The 18,221-nt window shown below is 46.0% G+C and overlaps 1 protein-coding gene across 1 annotated transcript in view; it reads left to right on the plus strand.

Moving 5' to 3' along the window:
* The window catches only part of Cdc42se2 (CDC42 small effector 2), a 69,396-nt gene extending 56,525 nt beyond the window's left edge, over positions 1-12,871 (plus strand). The window contains exons 4-6 of the mRNA XM_034506915.2: positions 6,492-6,593; positions 10,004-10,119; positions 10,617-12,871. Coding sequence (XP_034362806.1) covers positions 6,492-6,593; positions 10,004-10,102 — 201 coding nt within the window. The 3' untranslated portion in view covers positions 10,103-10,119; positions 10,617-12,871. The remainder of the gene's footprint in view (positions 1-6,491; positions 6,594-10,003; positions 10,120-10,616) is intronic.
* The last annotated feature ends 5,350 nt before the right edge of the window (positions 12,872-18,221 follow it).

Consider the following 18,221-nt stretch of genomic DNA (forward strand, 5'->3'; position numbering starts at 1 on the left):
CATGACTGATACACAAGTACCTCAGAAACTTCCATTTTGTTCCTTTTAAACCAGTGGGCTGATACAAAAGTTTAGACTAAAGTGCTTATGTCACACATTTTCTGTAACTAAGGACATGTTAGAGACCAATTATCCAGAACTAATAACACATTGATTTGGCTAAGAGTACTTACTGGCTGTTCTTCCACAGGACTTGATTTCAGTTCCTAGGACCCAAGTTGGGTGGCTCACAGTGACCTGAAACCTCAGTTCCAAGGGATCTCACAACCTCTGTCCTCTGGGTACCTGTGCACACACATTTGTACATACATGTATTCACATACGTAATTAACATGTAATGTTAACAAATAATAAGAATATTCTCCTGCTCCCAGCAGGTAAGATAGGAGTTGGCAGGGGCCCAGGTTCAAGACCAGCCTGGTTTGTATAGTTACTAATTAGTTTGCATAGTTAATTAAATAAAATATTTATGACAAGACTCCATAGCTCTCTTCTTCACAGGAGAAAGGACAGATTGGATGTTTTTAGTACTTAGGAGACTCTGTCACGCTCAACTTCAGTCAGAGAGGATCCAATTAAAGTGATCAGAGACAACCTGACTCTGTGTGTGCGTGTGCGCGTGCGCGTGTGCGTGTGTGTGTGCGTGTGTGTGCGTGCGCGCGCGCCTGTGTGTTGGAAGTGTTCTGTTCGATATAGCTCTAGAGATGTGAGGGAGGGCAGAGCCCACAGCACCCAGGGCTAAGTATAAATGTCCTAACTACAAAGGCAAGTGTACCAAGGAGGCTGAGGCAGGGGGATTTCAAATTCCAGGCCAGCCATGGCTATATGGCATGATTCCACTGCCCCCAATCAACCAACTACTAAACACAGTATTTTTCAAGCATAAGATGGACTTTGGGGGGGGAGGTGGGGAACAGCACACTTTTTCAAGTACATGGCATTAAATTTTCAAGACAAACACAGATGCAGTTGTCAGCAGCCAGGGGAATTCCACTATTGGGCCTCAGCAAAGCAAAACAGGAAGCTTGAGAGGGCGCCGCTGTGTGGACTTGGGTAGAGTCACTGTGTTTCCTGGAGCACTTCCCTCTTACAGCACTTCATTAGCTGCTGGCCATGCAAATAATCCGGGTCGCACTTAAAATGCTTTCATTCTGTACAAGGTCGGGGGTTAGAGGCACAAATGGGAACAGTTGTGCTAGAGTAGAGGTAGTTTGGCAAGGGTCTCTTTCTATGGAATTTCTGCATCATTACATCATAGTTGGGGCATACCCAGGGATTTGGAGTTCATAGAGAAGGTCTTGCCACCTTGTGAGCCTTGCCTTCATGTGCTCTGTACACTATCAAAGTGTGTTTATGGACGTTGGGGGAACTCAGCTGACCCAGATGAGATGATAGCAAGGAATTCAGATTGACTTTGGTTTGTTGTGGTTTAACCTGTCTCAGAGTTGTATGATTAACACGGAGTGATTCCTGGTATATGTAGCAACAGCTGCCACCCTCAGAGTAACTGCACCAAGTGAAGGAAAGCACACGTTGTAGGGTCCATTCAAATGAGCTTCAGGAAACGCCGACGGACATGTGCGGACAGTAGATCAGCGCCTACACGGGGAAGGGATGGAGAAGGGACTTTTAGGAGGATGGGTGTCCTCACTGTGTTGACTGGTGTGGGCTCATGTGCTTGATCCCCACCCTCTTCCTTCCTCCACCATGTCATCTTAAGACTATCTCTGGACAGCCATGTGTCTTTGTGAAAAAAGTGAGTGGAGGCTCCCCACCTTTGCCTTTATGTGTGAGAGTACCCCTTGGAATGTGTTTGCACACCCTCCCTCAGGACTCAACATGCTGGGAGTACTGAGCTCACTGTGGTAGCTGTCCTCTGAGCCTCACCCAGGAGCTGAAGTGAGTCACTTGGTGTAGGGTCTGGGCTGTGTGTAATTTCTTCCAAGCACCACATCTTATTGGTGGGCATGGAGAAAGGGGACATGGTGCCTCTGCAGACTTCAGGGCCAAGATGATAGAAACTAGGGATGCAGCTGGGCAGTGGTGGCGCACGCCTTTAATCCCAGCACTTGGGAGGCAGAGTCGGGCAGATTTCTGAGTTCGAGGCCAGTCTGGTCTACAGAGTGAGTTCTAGGACAGCCAGGACTACACAGAGAAACCCTGCCTAAAAAAAAAAAAGAAACAAACAAACAAACAAACAAACTAGGGATGCCTGGAAGGTGTGACTCCAAAGAATTCCAGGTTTGTAGAGAGGCCCTCCAGCTGGCTGAGAGCACGCAGAGGCAGTTGCTCCTACATGACAGGCTCCTGTGAGACCTGGGGAGATGGCCCAATCATGCAGATCCTTTGCCCCAGGGTGTACAGCCGCTGTCCTTTTCTCCTTGTGCAGAAGCCTCCATCCCTACTCTCATTGGTACTACAGGGGGGAGAAAGTCTACTAAGCTGTCTCACTTGAGATGCTGGGAACTTGACCATGATTTGGAGTACGTACAGGTGGGTGAACTAGGATGAATGGCTTCCAAAGGCCACTTTAATGGTTATTAGCAAAGAGAAAAGGGAACAAGACTACTGTCATATCCGCTTTTGCTTTGCTTCTTAAGGCTCTTTTACAGAATTGTGATTTATTGCCCCACACAGGAACAGTGGGGAGGGAAGTAAGATGAGTGTGGTGGATGCAGACACATGCTGAGCCTGGGCGAGCCAAGCATAGGAAGGGTCTGCACCTTCTTTTGGCTGAGACCTAGATTAAAAAATGAGCGGGGCTCCAGGACACCCTTACTAAAGGCCTGGAGATTAAATTTAGAGAAATAAAGCACAAATGACCTGGATGAAGTAACTCCTACTTTTAATCCCAGCATTTGGGAAACAGAGTTTGAGGCTAACACACACACACACACACACACACACACACACACACACACACACACACACACAGAGAGTTATAGCCAGCCTATATAGTGAGACCTGTCTCCAACAATATGGAAGGAGACACAGGTGAGAGTGTTGACTCATCGTGTTAGAGGCTAGCATTGCAAGTGCTCACAGAGGCTTCCCATGTCAGTAACATCTAAGAGTGAGCTCTTGAAAAATCATCATAAGGGCTGGGGAGATAGATGTTGTGGTGTGTAAAGGTATGTGCCATGCAGGCCCAGTGACCTGACATCAGTCCTCAAAAGCCAGGTGGAAGGAGAGTGCAGACTCTCCTCTGACCTCCACATGTGTGCTCTGGTACAGGCCTCCCAATAATAGTGATAATTATTATTACTCTTATTGTTGCTGCTACTAAAAAAAAATCCTCTGATCAAGAATTGCAGTTTGTTGCTCAAGTGGTCTTGAGCACTTGCTGTGCAGAGGCACACCTTAAGCTTGAAAATTTGTTTTATGTGAGGGTGTTTTGTCATATACATGTGTGTTTTGAACCATGTGTATGCAGTTGCCTGAGGAGGCTAGAAGAGGGTGTTGGAGTCCTTGAAACTGAAATTATAGGTATGTGGGTACTGGGAATAGAACCCAGGTCCTCTGTAAAAATAACCAGTGTTCTTAAACTCTGAGCCATCTCTTCAGACCCATTATCTATGGTTGCATTCCCAGCACCCACATAAAAAGCCCACCCTGTAGGACAGGACGGGATGGAGAAGATCCTTGAAGCTTGCTGGCCAGCCAGCTTAGGCAGTCATTGAGCTCCAGGTCCAGTGAGAGACCCCATCTCAAAAACTAAGGGAGGCTAGACTTGGTGGCACATGCTTTAGTCCCAGTACTCAGGAGGCAGAGGCAGTTGGATATCTGTGATGTCAAAAACAGCCTGGCCTACAGAGTTCCAGGACAGCCAGGGCTGCACTATGTAGAGAGACCCTGTCTCAAAACAAAAACAAAATTTAAAAGCCTAAAGTAGAGAGTAAAATTGAAAGGGAATGAATGGGTGGGTTCTATAAATTTGTATGAAGTTTTCAAAGAATAAAATAGAACAGAAGTATCTAAAAGAAAAGCCACCACAGCCCTGCTCGTGTAAACATCTCTAAATTCAGTGGGGCATTAAAAAGGGCATGACAGCAAGAGTGGGGGGAGGGCTGGATAGAGGGGGTCAGTAGCCGTGGGAGAGGGTCCAAGAGGGTGATGAGAGTGAGTGGGATCAAAACTCACCACACACACACAAGATTCTCAAAGAAGAAACTTGAACAATGTTTTAAAGAAACTTTTTCAAAAGTGAGGAGGACAGTGGCCCTCTGGCCTCACCTGGGCCGGGCTGATGGGACACGCCTGGCCAAGTGTGTGCTTTAGTTGCCTTGACTCACCCTGCTAGAGGTGAGTCAGAGCTGACTGGACCGTGAACTTGAAGACCTAACACTCTAGCTTTGGTTAACTCCTGAACAGAGCAAGTTGTTGTCCTATAACATGTTATGAAGAGACATTTTAAAATAAGGGATAAAAAGAAACTGAGCGTTCTCTCTCCTTTCTCTCTTTCTCTCTTTCTCTCTCTCTCTCTCTCTCTCTCTCTCTCTCTCTCTCTCACACACACACACACACACACACACACACACACACACACACAGAGCGAACAAGTGAGCAAAAACACATGAGCAGAAGCTCTAGGAACATGTGGTTAGGAGACACTGTGTTACCATGCAGTTACCAGGAATAAACCCCATCCAACTCACAGAAGGCACATGCCATTGCTGAACCAGGGGAATCAAGTATTTCCAAAGGAAAGAATCCAGCTGCTTTTGGGTTTTATTCAGCAACAACAAAAATGATCCAAAGACTGTAAGCCAGCTTCTGCCTTGTACATGCGAACTCTCCACTTCTCTGTTTCTAGAAAGCCATGTTCTGACAGACAGGCTGTCATGAGCACTGTCAGATTTAGGACTTCCTAGAATGGCAGCAACTGTGCAGTTTTTCAGACCTGGGCTGTTGTGTCCTAAGGTTCCACTCCTACACTTCTAGTTCCCTGCAAACTTTGGAGCTGTGTGCTGTCACAAGGGAAGCCAGCTGTGAGGACAGTGACCCAGCTACACTGGTGGCTGCTCTTGTGTCATATCTGAGGGATCAGTCCAAATCTCAGATGAGCAGGGAAGGGGTGGTCGAGAGGCAGGAGATAGGTGTACTGGAGGGAAGCCAGTGTGCCTGCTCACTGGAAAACTGGCTAGCGCTCCCGCCAAGCGTGGTGAGCACACCTGTAATCTCAGCACTCAGGAGCCGAGGTAGGACCTTGAGTTCTAGGTAACCCTGGTCTATATTGATGTGACCCTATCACAAAAGTAAAACGTGGTTGTCGAAAATTAGGAAGCAAGCCCAGCCTTCTTGAGTTTAGACAGGGCACCAGTCAGTGCAGTGAGCAGACCAGTGCTAAATCTTGTCCCTTCCCCCAGGCCTGCTGAATGATACATTCATTCCATTGTGGAGGGCAGTTGGATACAACCCAAATAAATGACATCAGAATATAATCAACTTGTTATCAAGAACTAGAAAGTTGTGCTTAAAATCCAGAGCATTGAGGTCAAATCCCACATGTTCTTGGCTAACAATGAGGGTAATTTTACATTTGTCTTATTTTTAAGTAATTTTTGACATAAAAATATATATTAGTGGTCATTATATAATGTGCAGTGTTTTTATGTATAATGTTTTAGTCAGATTAACTAGTTTCTTAGATACCTATTACTTTACTAGCCATGGCAGTGAGTGCTTCTATTCTCAACATTTGGGAAATAGAAGCAGGATGGTCAGGAGTTCAAGGCCCACCTGGGATACATGAGATTCTGTTGTTGTTTGTTTTGTTTTTGTTTTTGTTTTTTTTTTTCTTTTTTTTTAAGTACTGTTTCTTTAGTGTTTTTTGTTTGTTTTGTTTTGTTTTGTTTTGTTTTTGTCCTAGGAGGCAGGGTTTTTCTGTGTAGCCCTGGCTGTCCTGGAACTCACTCTGTAGACCAGGCTGTCCTTGAACTCAGAAATCTGCCTGCCTCTGCCTCCCAAGTGCTGGGATTAAAGGCGTGCGCCACCACCGCTCAGCTAGTTTATTTTGTTGTTGTTGTTGGTTGGTTGGTTTTGTAAAGTTATTCATAGTGTACCCTGGCTGGCTTCAAACCCTAGGTCCTTTTGTCCCAGCCTCCTCAGTTCTGGAGATACAGGTGTGTGTCACCAGCTAGCTTATTATTACTTACTGTTTTATGCTAAAAAAAAAACTTCCAGATGCCCCTTCAGGTAAAACTGATAGTGTGGCTGCACACACACATCACAGCATCATGGGGCGGGGGAGGGGTGGGGGGGTCAAAGGGCAACTTTGAGGAGTTCTCTTTCCACCATGGATTCCATGGATGGAAGCTGGGTTTTCTGATGTGCATGGTCGGCTTTCTTACTGCTGAGTGGTCTTAACTGCTCATCCTCTAGTTTTGATGTTTTATTGTTTCAAGGAGAAATGAAAAGCGTGACAATTGGGGTTTCAGACCAGTGTGGGAGGATAAGGCCATTTTCTCAACACATTATTTCTCATATTTTAGAAAAGGCGACGACGCATTGACCGAAGTATGATCGGAGAGCCAACCAACTTTGTACACACAGCTCACGTAGGATCCGGAGACCTATTTAGTGGGATGAACTCAGTAAGTTTGATGGTGGGACATACACGGGACTGTGGGACAAGGCCCAGTGGGACCTGAGTGAAGACTCACCTTCAAAGTGTCTGCATAGCCCTTTCCCATTGCCACCCCCTAAGCAATATTGTCTAGCAGTTATTTGCACATTACTGACACTCTATTAAATATGTTGCTATATACATACAGATGACTTAATGTTCATGGGAAGATGTAATGACTGTGTAAAAGGCGACCACTTCACACAGGAGTAGCCACCCAGGAGCTTTTTTTTTTTTTTTAAGACTTGAATTTGGATTTTTTTTTTTTAATTGGATATTATATTTACATTTCAGATTTTATCCCCTTACCTCACTTCCCACCACCACCCAGAAACCCCCTATCCCATCCCCCCTCCTCATGCTTCTATGAAGCTGTGTCCCCACCTACCCCCTGCCCCCATTCCCCCCTTCCCACCCTCACATTAGGAATGGGTTTGTTAATGATTGATTTTTATGTTACCACCATGGGGACTCAAAGGTCAGCTTCTAATTTAATATTTATGTCAGGCATGGTGGTGTATGCTTTGAATTCCAGCACTCACAAGTCGAGGCAGGAGGAAGGTCTCTGAATTGGAGGCCTTCATAGTCAGTCGTAAGACAACCGGGGCTAGAGATCCTGCTGGAACCCCCCATGAGTAAACACCAGTACTCACTCTCCTGTGCGAGCTGCTGCTCACACACTCTAAGGTCTAGTTTTTATTTATGTGTCGGTGTGCATGTGTGCAGAGGCCAGATTTAATCTAAACATAGAGGGGGGGAAGCTTGTCTTCAACTTGAGCTGCTGCCTCAGGCAGTGGATGCTGGGACATTACCTCGAACTGTTGAGATTAAATCTAGCTCCTGGTGCTTGGAAACATTCTCAGTCTTGTTTGTGCACAGTTCAGCATTTTCTTTAAATTCTGTGCTTGCATCTTACCGTTAGTAAGCTTCACGAGGTCAGCTGCAGTGGAGGTTCCTGTGCTGACAGCATCAGGTGTTGCCCTGCAGGCCACTGGAGTCTTCCCTGAGACTGACAGACATTCTGCAGAACCAATATGTCCTTTTGGGTAGCGATTTCAGTGGATGATCCCACTGTCTCTAAAGCATTTCTCCCTCACAGGGTGCTGAGTTCTTGCTGACAGTGAGATCAGTCAGGGAGGTTTTGGAAATTACTACTGATAGTTTCGTTAGCATAAACATGACTGTGAGAGAAATTGTGTTTTCCTGTGTAAGAATAGTGACAACAAGACAAAACCATGAATATAAATGCTGTTTGTCCAAGGAAGTGTTCCCCCATCTCTCTCCTGGGACTGGAGCAACTGTCGTTAGGAACAGGTTTGTGTGTGAAGGTGCCCGCCTGGCCTGCTCTGCATCACTAACCACCTCTGAACACACACTCGTCCCAAGGCTACTTTATGGACCAATTTTTGATGGCTGGATGTCACTGGATGCTGCTGTTTACAGGTGTAGATTGCCACACCTGCAAGCTTACTTCCTGCAAGCTTACTTTCTAGTGCCAGCCTCTTGCCAGCAAGAGCTCTATGAGCCATTAGTAGTAGTTTTAAAACACTGTACACCTGCAGTCATGTGCCTGCTCTCACACTGATAGGTCACTTCCTGACCATTTAGTTTGACACTGCAGAATCTTTTTTTTTTTTTTTTTTTTTTTTTTTTTTTTTTTTTTTTTTTTTTTTTTTAGGAAACACACACACCTTTTTCTTAGACTTGTGACTTGTATGGTTTATGAGTTTGAAAGTCTTGACCAGGAACATCTGCAGAGGCTGCGTGTGTGTGTGTGTGTGTGTGTGTGTGTGTGTGTGTTTGTGTGTGTGTGTGTGTGTGTGTGTTGGGTATAGACTGATACTGATATCTGAGCTGAGGTCACGTTGCATCACAAAGGGATGTGGATGCGGTCATACCCCAGGGCTTAAAGACGAGCTGTACATTCTCACCTGAAGCAGCCATCAGTCCTGAGTACAGGCGTTTAGTTGTAGTGTGTGCAGCACCCTTGACGGAAGTCAGAGTCTCTGAGTAAGAGCAGTGGGTCCTATAAGGAAGAATCCTTAAGCTGTTTGGAGCTGAATAAGCTTAGCACCGGTATATTCTCTTTTAACACATTTAAACCTGTTATTCCAGAAATAACTTAGGCAAGCCTCTGTAATTGGGCAGTGGAGGGAAAAGGTGGGTCTGGAGGTTTGAGAGTGGGAGGCAGGAAGTGGAGAGCAGGGAGAGGGAGAGAGAAGATGGAGGAAGAGGAGAAGCCATGATGGACCAGATCTATGAGGCTGGGAGAAACCACAAGTACTATGGGGTCTTATAGCTGGGGTATAGGTTAGTAGTATAGTGTTAGATTTGCCCAATGTAGGCAAGTAGCTTATAATTATAACTGGATTGTGTGTTTTTTTATATGGGCGTATTAGGGTTGGGAATGCCAGCAACAAATTGACTAGGTGAAATAATAGGTGTCTGAGGAAATAGCTTATCTGACTAATGTTACACATAAAAACACTGCATGTTCTATAATGCCCGCTGATACATGTCAAATTAATGACTTAGGATCACCAGCAAAAGGTCCCGTGCTTCCTTCATGTCCCAGTAAATGCTCAGTAACACTCAGTGAATAGACTCATGAATAAGTCCAAGCATCCCGTCTTCCCCTCGGGTCTCAGCTCTGGGAAGTGACCCTTCACGGGTCCCCAGACTGCAGACTCACCACTGTGCATCACCTCCAAACTTCCTGTATGGGTCCCTCCTTCCAGCAGTGTGGCCTGACTCACTCTCTGCTTCTAGAGTGTTTCTAATTTACAGGACCTGGGGTGGAATGATGGTGATAAACTGAAGGATGGTGTCTGCATTTGCTCCAACCCCTTGCAGTCCATCACGATGAGACTCTGGTCTTACCACAGAGCAGGGCCTGACAGGCTGAGGTGGTAGTTCTCTTGTTGACAGGATTAAAAAGTGAACATGGCCTGTCCTGTGTCTGTGGACATCTTTGCTTCGTCAGTCTGTTGATTATGCATTGCAGAAGGAGGTGGCAATTTCGGAAGGCTTAGGCAGTATGACTACAAGTTCAAGGCCATCCATCCTGTGGGCTACAGGAGGCCTTGCTGGGGTGGGGGGGACCAAACTAAAACACAGATCGTTCAGTACTGGCCTCACTGTTTGTACTATAACCAGGAAAAATTAAGGTGCTTGAAAATGAATGTGTCCCAGTAAATACTTAGTAGTATTCAGTAAATAGACTCACTATTGTGGCCCAGGCATCCTGGCCTCCCCCTAGACTGGCTGACTGTCACTGGGCATCACCTCCAGACTTCCTGTGTCCAGAAGATGGAGGGGAAATCACTGTTGCTGTCTCTGGTTCCTGCTGTGCATCTGTTCTGTTCCTGTTTGTTTTAGGTCAGCTCCATTCAGAACCAAATGCAGTCCAAGGGAGGCTATGGAGGTGGAATGCCCGCAAATGTGCAGATGCAGCTCGTGGACACAAAGGCAGGATAGCCCTGGTCCTTTCACCCGTGAGTACCTCAGAGCTGGGATGGGGTGGCTCTGGGTTAGCCAAGAGTCTTAGTCTTGAGGTTAAAAAAGTTGGTCAGATTATTTTTCTTTGTGGCCTTGGCATATGCTTGATTTTAGATTTAAATGTCAGGCTGTCTCCTCATCTGAAGGCCTTAAGAGACAGTTTAGGGAGAAAGCTTTGGCCTGTGATTCTGGTGACAAAATGCTGCTTTGTCCACGAGGGACAGTACTGAATACTGAGTAGTGAGGTGATTTATAAATATAAGCTTTTCAAATGAAAAATAAAAAGACTACTTAAAAAGAAGGATTTATTTACCTAAGAGTATAGAAATAATTTTAATTTTTTGGCTGGATGTGCCTTTAATCCCAGCATTTGGGAGGCAGCCTGGTCTACATAGTTCCAGGACAGCCAAGACTGTGTAAAGAGACCCTGTTTATAAAACAAAACAAAAAACTACAAAAATAATAATTTTAATTCTTCTTTTGGTTTTTTTAGGTCATTGTGAATTCCTGTATTTTCTCTGTCCACAGTTCTATAATATTTTTGTCTTGTGATTGGATTTCTTTTATTTTAATTATAAAAAAGAAGTGTGGCGGCAATCTGTTCACCCCTGTGATCTCCAGCAAAGACGCTCCTGCTCCAGGGAAGGCAGTGTCAGGCCGACCTGCCTTGCTGTCAGCCAGTGGCATGCATGCCTGAGACTCTGACAGAGTTCTTTGGATCGTAGCTGAATTTTCAATGTTGAATTGACATGGATCGGATCTTAGCATGGTCTTTTTTGTGACTGCTAGCTAGCACTGTATTGTAATTTCTCCATTTTAAACCTTTCCATTGCACCTCCAGCCCCTCTGCCTTATGATTTTACTGGTAAACAAAGACCTGTAATCACTGCCACCACTTCTGTATATTGAAGGCATGAGACCCACAAGCACAATAGTCCTTTTCATCTGCTGGAAACTTGAGCACACTCCATGGTGCTGCTCAGAGGGGACCCCATGGGACACCAGACATCCACCCTGAGCTGCTGCTGCAGCCCGAGGATGCTCCTCTCACAGGAGGCTCTTTACAGACATTCTGAGTGGGTTCTGGTCTGACTAGAGCGGAGACAGGAAAGCCTGTGTTGAGAGGCAGTTGCTTGGCTGTAAATGTTCAGTGTATTTATTTGAGAGTAAGGACCTGTGATTGTGCGCAGATACAGTCTGTATCTGAGTGTTGTGAAGCCCATTCAGTTTCTCAGCATCTTTGTCCTGTTAGCTCTTCTTTGTGTACCTGTCACTCTGCTTTCTATTTAGTCTTTTGGTGTTGAATTGTTTCCACTAGCTGTGTGTTGAAATTCTGGCCTCTGCTACCAGCTGTGACTTGCAGAGGCCTTGGCCTTCCAGTGTTCCACTTACTGTGGAGGCTGTGGCAGCTTCCAACAGCAACCTGCTGCCTGGCTGATTCACAGACAGGGTCAGCCTCACAGTGACATTCTGTGATTAGTAAGAGGCCTTTGCTCAGGTCCCATTCTGTTTCTCTTCCCTGCTGAGTGTAGGTAGCTGGGCCCTGTGGTCCACATTACTTCCTATCTAACTGCCTTTGATTGACTGATTAGCGTTTGTGAAGAAGATGAGTCTTAACTGAAATTAGAGCGCTGAAGGCATGTAGTCCTTGTCTAGAGAAGCTGTGATCTTTTCTGCCTTCGCCTGTCCCTGTCCTGAGAATGCTGACTGAAGAGCCACTAGGCTGACGCAGGCAAAGCCGAAAGCATTTCTCCTGTATTTCTTCTGAACATAACTTACCAGTAGGATGGAACACTGGATGACCTGATTGTTTGATTTTGCAATTCTTACTGTTCTTAGGTGTCAATCCTGAGCACAGAGAATTTCTCTGTCAAGGAGACACGTTTTCTTCACTGTTGTCTTTCATTCACCGTAAGGACACTGCACTCTAGAGTCTGTCATTCTGCTTAGCCAGGGTGAGGTTCCTGCCAGGGCACTGCTGTGTGCAGACTCTTTCTGTATAACAGACAGGGATTTCTTGGCATCGTCAGCACTGATGGATGGGACAGCACAGGGAGCTATTGTCCCCTCCCCCATCACTGTTTGCTGCTCCAAGGCCAGTCATTAATAAGCCAGAGGCTCCTGAAGCCCGTGATGGTCCTGGCAGCCTCTGACCTCTCAGCACAGTGAGACACTGTACACAGTGCACCACCCCGGTGCCCTGGAGGGTTCCAGTAAGGTCAAGAGAATGTTCAGAGTAACCTGGTACCAGATGTTTATGGAGCCTTAAGGATGCCGGCAGAGGTGCAGGGAGACACACTTCCCACCTCCCTCCATGGGGTTGTAAACCCTGGGGACTCATGTGTTCCCCCAGTCACACATCTCATTTTTAAATTGGAGCTAATAGGATTTTGTACCCAGAATTTATTATATTAATACTTCTCTGAAATACATGGTTACACCTAGTAAGCAGGAGAGACAGCAGACTGCAGCCGCGTGCTGGGCACAGCTTCTCCAGTGGGCCTGGAAACGCTCTGTCCATTCGCTTCCTCGTGGTCATCAAATGGAGCTGTCGGTGTAGAGCAGCTGCTTGGTCTGTTCAGTGACTTATGCTCAGCACCAGAAGACAAGATGGACGTATTTTTATAATCTAAGCATACTTTTTTTGTACATTGTGTTCATTCTTGAATAAAGTGAGCTCACTGTTGGCTTGTAGATATTAAAAAAAAAAAAAGTATTGATTTTGATTCAATAAATGTTTTTCTTTTAGTCTTTGTTTGGATTTTTCTTCTCTTTTAATAAAATTTTACTCACCAGAACTTATGTAGAGAATCTAGTTCTCTAGTGACAGCCCATGGGTGCAGACAACTTGTCACCTTTTTGTTTACAAGTTTTTTTAAATGTAAGGTGAAGTGAAGTGGTACAGGCCTACAGTCTGAGAGGTTACAACAGGATTGTGTATTCATGTGTCATGCCAGCCTTCAAGACTCCATTACAGCCCGGTGTGGGAAGTAGTTTGTCTTAGGGTTTACTGCTGTAAACAGACACCATGACCAATGTCCTTATAAAGGACATTTTATTGGAGCTGGCTTATGGTTTCAGAGGTTCAGTCCATTATCATCAAGGTGGGAGCATGGCAGCATCCAGGCAGGCATGATGCAAGCAGAGCTGAGAGTTCTCCATCTTCATCTGAAGGCTGCTAGTGGAAGACTCACTTCCAGGCAGCTAGGATGAGGGTATTAAAGCCCAACCCCACAGTGACACACCTACACCAACAAGGCCATACCTCCTAATAGTGCCACTCCCTGTGCTGAGCATATGCAAACCATCACACACTTTTTTGTGACAGTTGTATACAGACAGGTTGCAGAGAAAGAACAAGCCAGCCGGGCAGTGGTGGCACATTCCTTTAATCCCAGCACTTAGGAGGCAGAGGCAGGCATTTCTGAGTTCCAGGACAGCCAGGGCTATACAGAGAAACTCTGTCTCGAAAAACCAAAAAAAAAAAGAAAGAAAAAGCTAGACATAGATGAAGACAGAACAAGCCAGAAGATTAGACACAGATTGCCATAGTTTGAGGCCAAGCAGAGCAACTCAGAAGCTGAGAGAAGCTGGATTGAATCAGTCACCTTGGAGAGTAGTTTGAGCCAGGACAGCTGAGTCAAACCAGTCAGCCAGAGCTCAGAACAAGAACGGGTGGGCTTATTCAGCAGGAAGTCTCAGGCTGAAAACATTCTAAACCTAGATTAGATTGTATGGAGGCTAGAAGCTTCTAAGACTTAGTCTAGGTTAGCAGATAATTACATTAGGCGAATAAAAGTTAAATTTACATGTCACCTTCTGGTCTCTGCGGGTATCTGCTCACACAGGCAGCTACACCTAATTAAAAATGAATCTTTTTTTAAAAAGTATAAACTAGACACAGCAACTCACTTGAAATCCCAGCACACAGGAGGTTGAGGGATAAGAACTGGGAATTCAGGGCTATTCTAAAAACAAAAATACAAGTTGACCCTTCCCCCCCCCCCCCCAATTTAAACATGGTATATAGTCCACCAGTCTCACTCGTTGGTATGTAGCCAAAAGATTTGGGAGTGTGGTCTAGAAAGGATGTGGACCCCCGTGAGGATAGTTATTCCCTACAGCTGATTCTGATGTGGTCCATGTGTTCTGCAGTAGCTGAGTGGGAAAGACAGCATGAACATGCAGTGAGAAATTAGCCTCAAGGAAGGAGGCACCCTTAGTGTTCAGTGGCAGTGAAGAGACGCCATGACCAAGGTAACTCTTAGAAAGCATTTAACTGGAGGCTTGCTTACAGTCTCAGTCTTACTAGTCCATTATCATCATGGCGGCACACAAGGCAAGCATGGGGCTACCACAGTAACTGAGAGCTTTACATCCTGATCTGCAGGTATCAGGCAGAGAGAGAACTGGGCCTTAGTGTGGGCTTTTGAAACCTTGCAGCCCATCCCCAGTGACACACTTCCTCCAACAAGACCATCCTTTTTAAATTGTGCCACTGCCTGATGATTAAGCTATAGGAGCCATTCTCATTCAAACCACCACCACAAGAGCCCGTCGTTGTTGCAAGCCTGCGGACAGGACAAGTAAGGAAACACAGTCAAAAGGAACTTGAGTTATGCAAGCAATCAGGTCATAGCTACAGGAACAAAATGCTTGCCTGGGGCTCAGAGATGGGGAAGGAGTGTTCATGGATTTAGTTCTGAGATACGGAAATAGAAAAGTCAAAGACTATAATGCCACTGAAGCGCACACAGCACAATCAGGAAGGTAATCTTCACGTCATTTGTACTTTACTACAGGTTTTACATCCCCCCCTGCCCAGTCCTAATGAACACCCACGGCAGACTGATGGGAGGGGAGGGAAGACAGTGGGCGCCAACACAGGCGGCGCCAGTGGTGGCTGAACCTCTGCTAAATCAGTTTGCTCACAGCCAGTACACCTGCCTGCTGGCACTCTTCCCTCCTGGAACTCCTCCCTCCTGGCATCCAATTTCTAGCCATTCACCAACCCCGGGGCACTGGAGCTGAAACTGCTTGTGAGTACTGCGCAGACACTCGACCTTTGCCTTCAGAGGAGCTTGTCCCAAGTCCAACCCTGGAGCTCCATCATGTTAAGGAGCTGAGAAAAACTCTAATTCCCCCCCCCCCGCCCCTGCATTAGAGATTGAACCCAGTACCTTACAGAAGCAAGGTGCATGCGCTGCCACTGGGCTGGCTCCAGAGGCTTTCTAATGTTCATTTCTATCCAGGGTCTCATTAGGTCACTAGACTTGCAGCAGGGTCACCAGGCTCGGCTGTCTGTCCTATCACCACCAAGCACCTTAGTTACTTGTTGCTGTGACCAAACACCGGAGAAGAAGAAACTCAGAGGAGGGGAGGGTGCCCGTGACCCCTCTCCCTTTCACACACATGCCCATGAGTTGCCAGGAAAGACCAGGTGAGGACCCAGCTGGCTGTGGGTGCTTGTCTGGGACAATCTCCGTGAGTCACCCTAGGGGCCTACTTCATCTCAAAGCACCACCAGCTGGGGATGCATTCAGACACACAGCTCACAAGCCTGTTTTAAGAGTCTGGCTGCCCGGGTGGGAAGGGCTGAGAGGAAGCTGAGCAGAGAGGCTTCCTTCCCTCTGCTGCTTCCCCATCAGGCCTCTGGTGAAGGAAGGTGGGACCTTTACCAGCCTCCTCCTCATTAGACTGGGCTGGAGCATGTGACCAACTTTAACCATTAAGTATATTATCCTTATGTCTCCTCCTCCCCCTCCAGCCCTGTGTAATATTCAGACCTTTTGTGACTTCAAGTTTTTATGGTTTGTTTATATAATCTTATCCTATCTAGAATAATTTAGCCCCCTTTTTAGAGATGAGGTCTCAGATTTATATCATTTGCAATTCTTATGGGCTCATTGATCCCAAGAGAGTTCACACCTCAGCAGCAGCTTTAGAGGTGTGAGTAACCCTGAACATCCTAGTCTTCCTGGGACCTGACAATACCACCCCAATTTCAGGAGATTACATCGCCCCTTTACCAACAACAAAAGGGCTGGGCTGCCGGACAAAGCTGGGAAGGGAGAGAGACTGGGGAACATCTGTTTTGCTCGCTGCTCACTGTCCAGGTTCTGGGTGAGACTTGCTTGATATCTAACAAACATACAGCATGTGACAATTTTCCAACATTATCTATACCCAAAAGACATTTTTGCCTCGCTAGTAATAAACCAGTGATCTAAATACTCCTAACTACTCTGTGTGTGTCTGCAGATGGAGGCAGGCAACATAAACAGCTTACTGAGTAATCCCTCTCTTACGAAGACATCGAGTTGCAGGAGAATATAATTATTCTGCAAAGCAGAATAACTGCCTGGCAAACAGCTAATGTTTTTACTTTTTGTTCTTTTTAAATTTACAAGTATCTGTAACTCTGGGACTACCAAACAGCCATAAAAACTTATGGGTCTCAAAAGCTGTGGCATCAGGTTGGGTTTTTTTTTTTTTTTTCCTTAGTCTATCTATGAAAAGTAAAAATAAAATCAAGGTGTGGAAGGGCAGAGACAAAGGTAGACCACAGGCGTAGGGCGGGCAAGGAAGTCCCGGTAACAGTAAGAATAGACTGTCTCAGAGGAACTGACTTGGAGACCCAGTCTAAACAGCAGGTACTAGGATACAGTAAAGCTTCTACCTCCAGTCTTCTCCAGAGTGCACAGCTAAGGGACTTCCCGTAGAAAAACTGATCATGCACCCCAGGGTCTTCTCTGAGGTGGGGCCCAGGATCCACTTGGCTGGAAAGGCTTCTAGAATGCCTGGGGGCTTGGCAGAGGTAGGGGAGGACGAGGGCCCACTACACTCCTGCCAACACAGTAGTTCAGGCTGTTCTGCGCCAGCCAAATTTGCAGAGCTCAGCGGAGGAGACTAAAATGTTCATAACCAGATGGAGGAGCCCTTCCTTTGCCATTAGTGATACCAGAGTCATTTTCATGTTCTGAGCAGGATACAAAACTCCTTCCTTCTCGTGGAACGAGTGCCTTGTTTCAGTTGGTCTTTTTGTGTCAAAAAAGAGATTTATGGGACAGCAGCTCAGCTCCAAGGAACACATGGGGCAGGCTTTAGGGATGAGCATGAGCTTGCAATCTAGTTTATCCAGCTCAATCCAGCTCAACAGGTGGCTAATTTCCTCAGAGAAAGTTCTTCCTAATCATCCTGGAAAAGGGGTCTCTGCAACACACAGTGTTCCCGAGCAGACAGGCAGAATATTCACTCATACGTTCACTCAAAGCTTACAACATTACCTCCCGTTGTTTTCCTATGGGAGACTTGACTGTCAACCCTCTTAGGAAGGATCTCTGGAGACACACATCCCTACCCCACCTGTTAGCTTTACCAGAAAGCTTCCTTAGGGCTTGATCAGAGCCCTCTTAGACCCCGTAGGATCGAGACCTGGGGTCCAGTCTCAACACTTTACCTTATCCTGCAACTTCCCATATCTCTGAAAGGATCTGGAGTAGTGATCACCATTCTGAAGAGTTGGGTCGGTTTTTGCTTTCCTGGGGCTCCTCTTTTCCATCTTCTTCCCAGCAGCACAAGGATCCAGGGTATAGGGACATCTTGCTGGGGCCTCTGCATGCTATAGAAATATGTCTTCCCAGTGAGGAATGCTCCACACACTCAGATTAATGAAAGGAAAGCTCTTTGGCAATGGTATACGACTGATTCTAGCTAACGTACAAAAGGGGACCAGCCTTGAACAGAAGTTCCTAGGAGCCTGTGTAGTCGGTAGGTTATTTCACGCCACATACACTCTAGTTCTCTTTCAGGTCTCAGCTCCAGGTTACAATTTGAATATAAACAGAGACAGCAGACTGCAAATTAGACGCTTGGATAGATGGAGATTTACACAGCAAAGATATTGCCAGAATTATTTTAAGTACACCAGTGTTGTTCTTGTTGAATAATGGTTACTCAGGTTTATCTTCCCACTGGGTGGGTTACGATTTTCCTGATAATAGCACAGGGGACAAAATGGCAGATCAAGATTTGATGACTGTTGTGACAGTGCACTGCCCCTTACAGCCATGTTGTTTGCTATGGGGATGGACCTAAT

This window comes from Arvicanthis niloticus, chromosome 6, assembly GCF_011762505.2.
Source record: "Arvicanthis niloticus isolate mArvNil1 chromosome 6, mArvNil1.pat.X, whole genome shotgun sequence".
Taxonomy (NCBI): Eukaryota; Metazoa; Chordata; class Mammalia; order Rodentia; family Muridae; genus Arvicanthis; species Arvicanthis niloticus.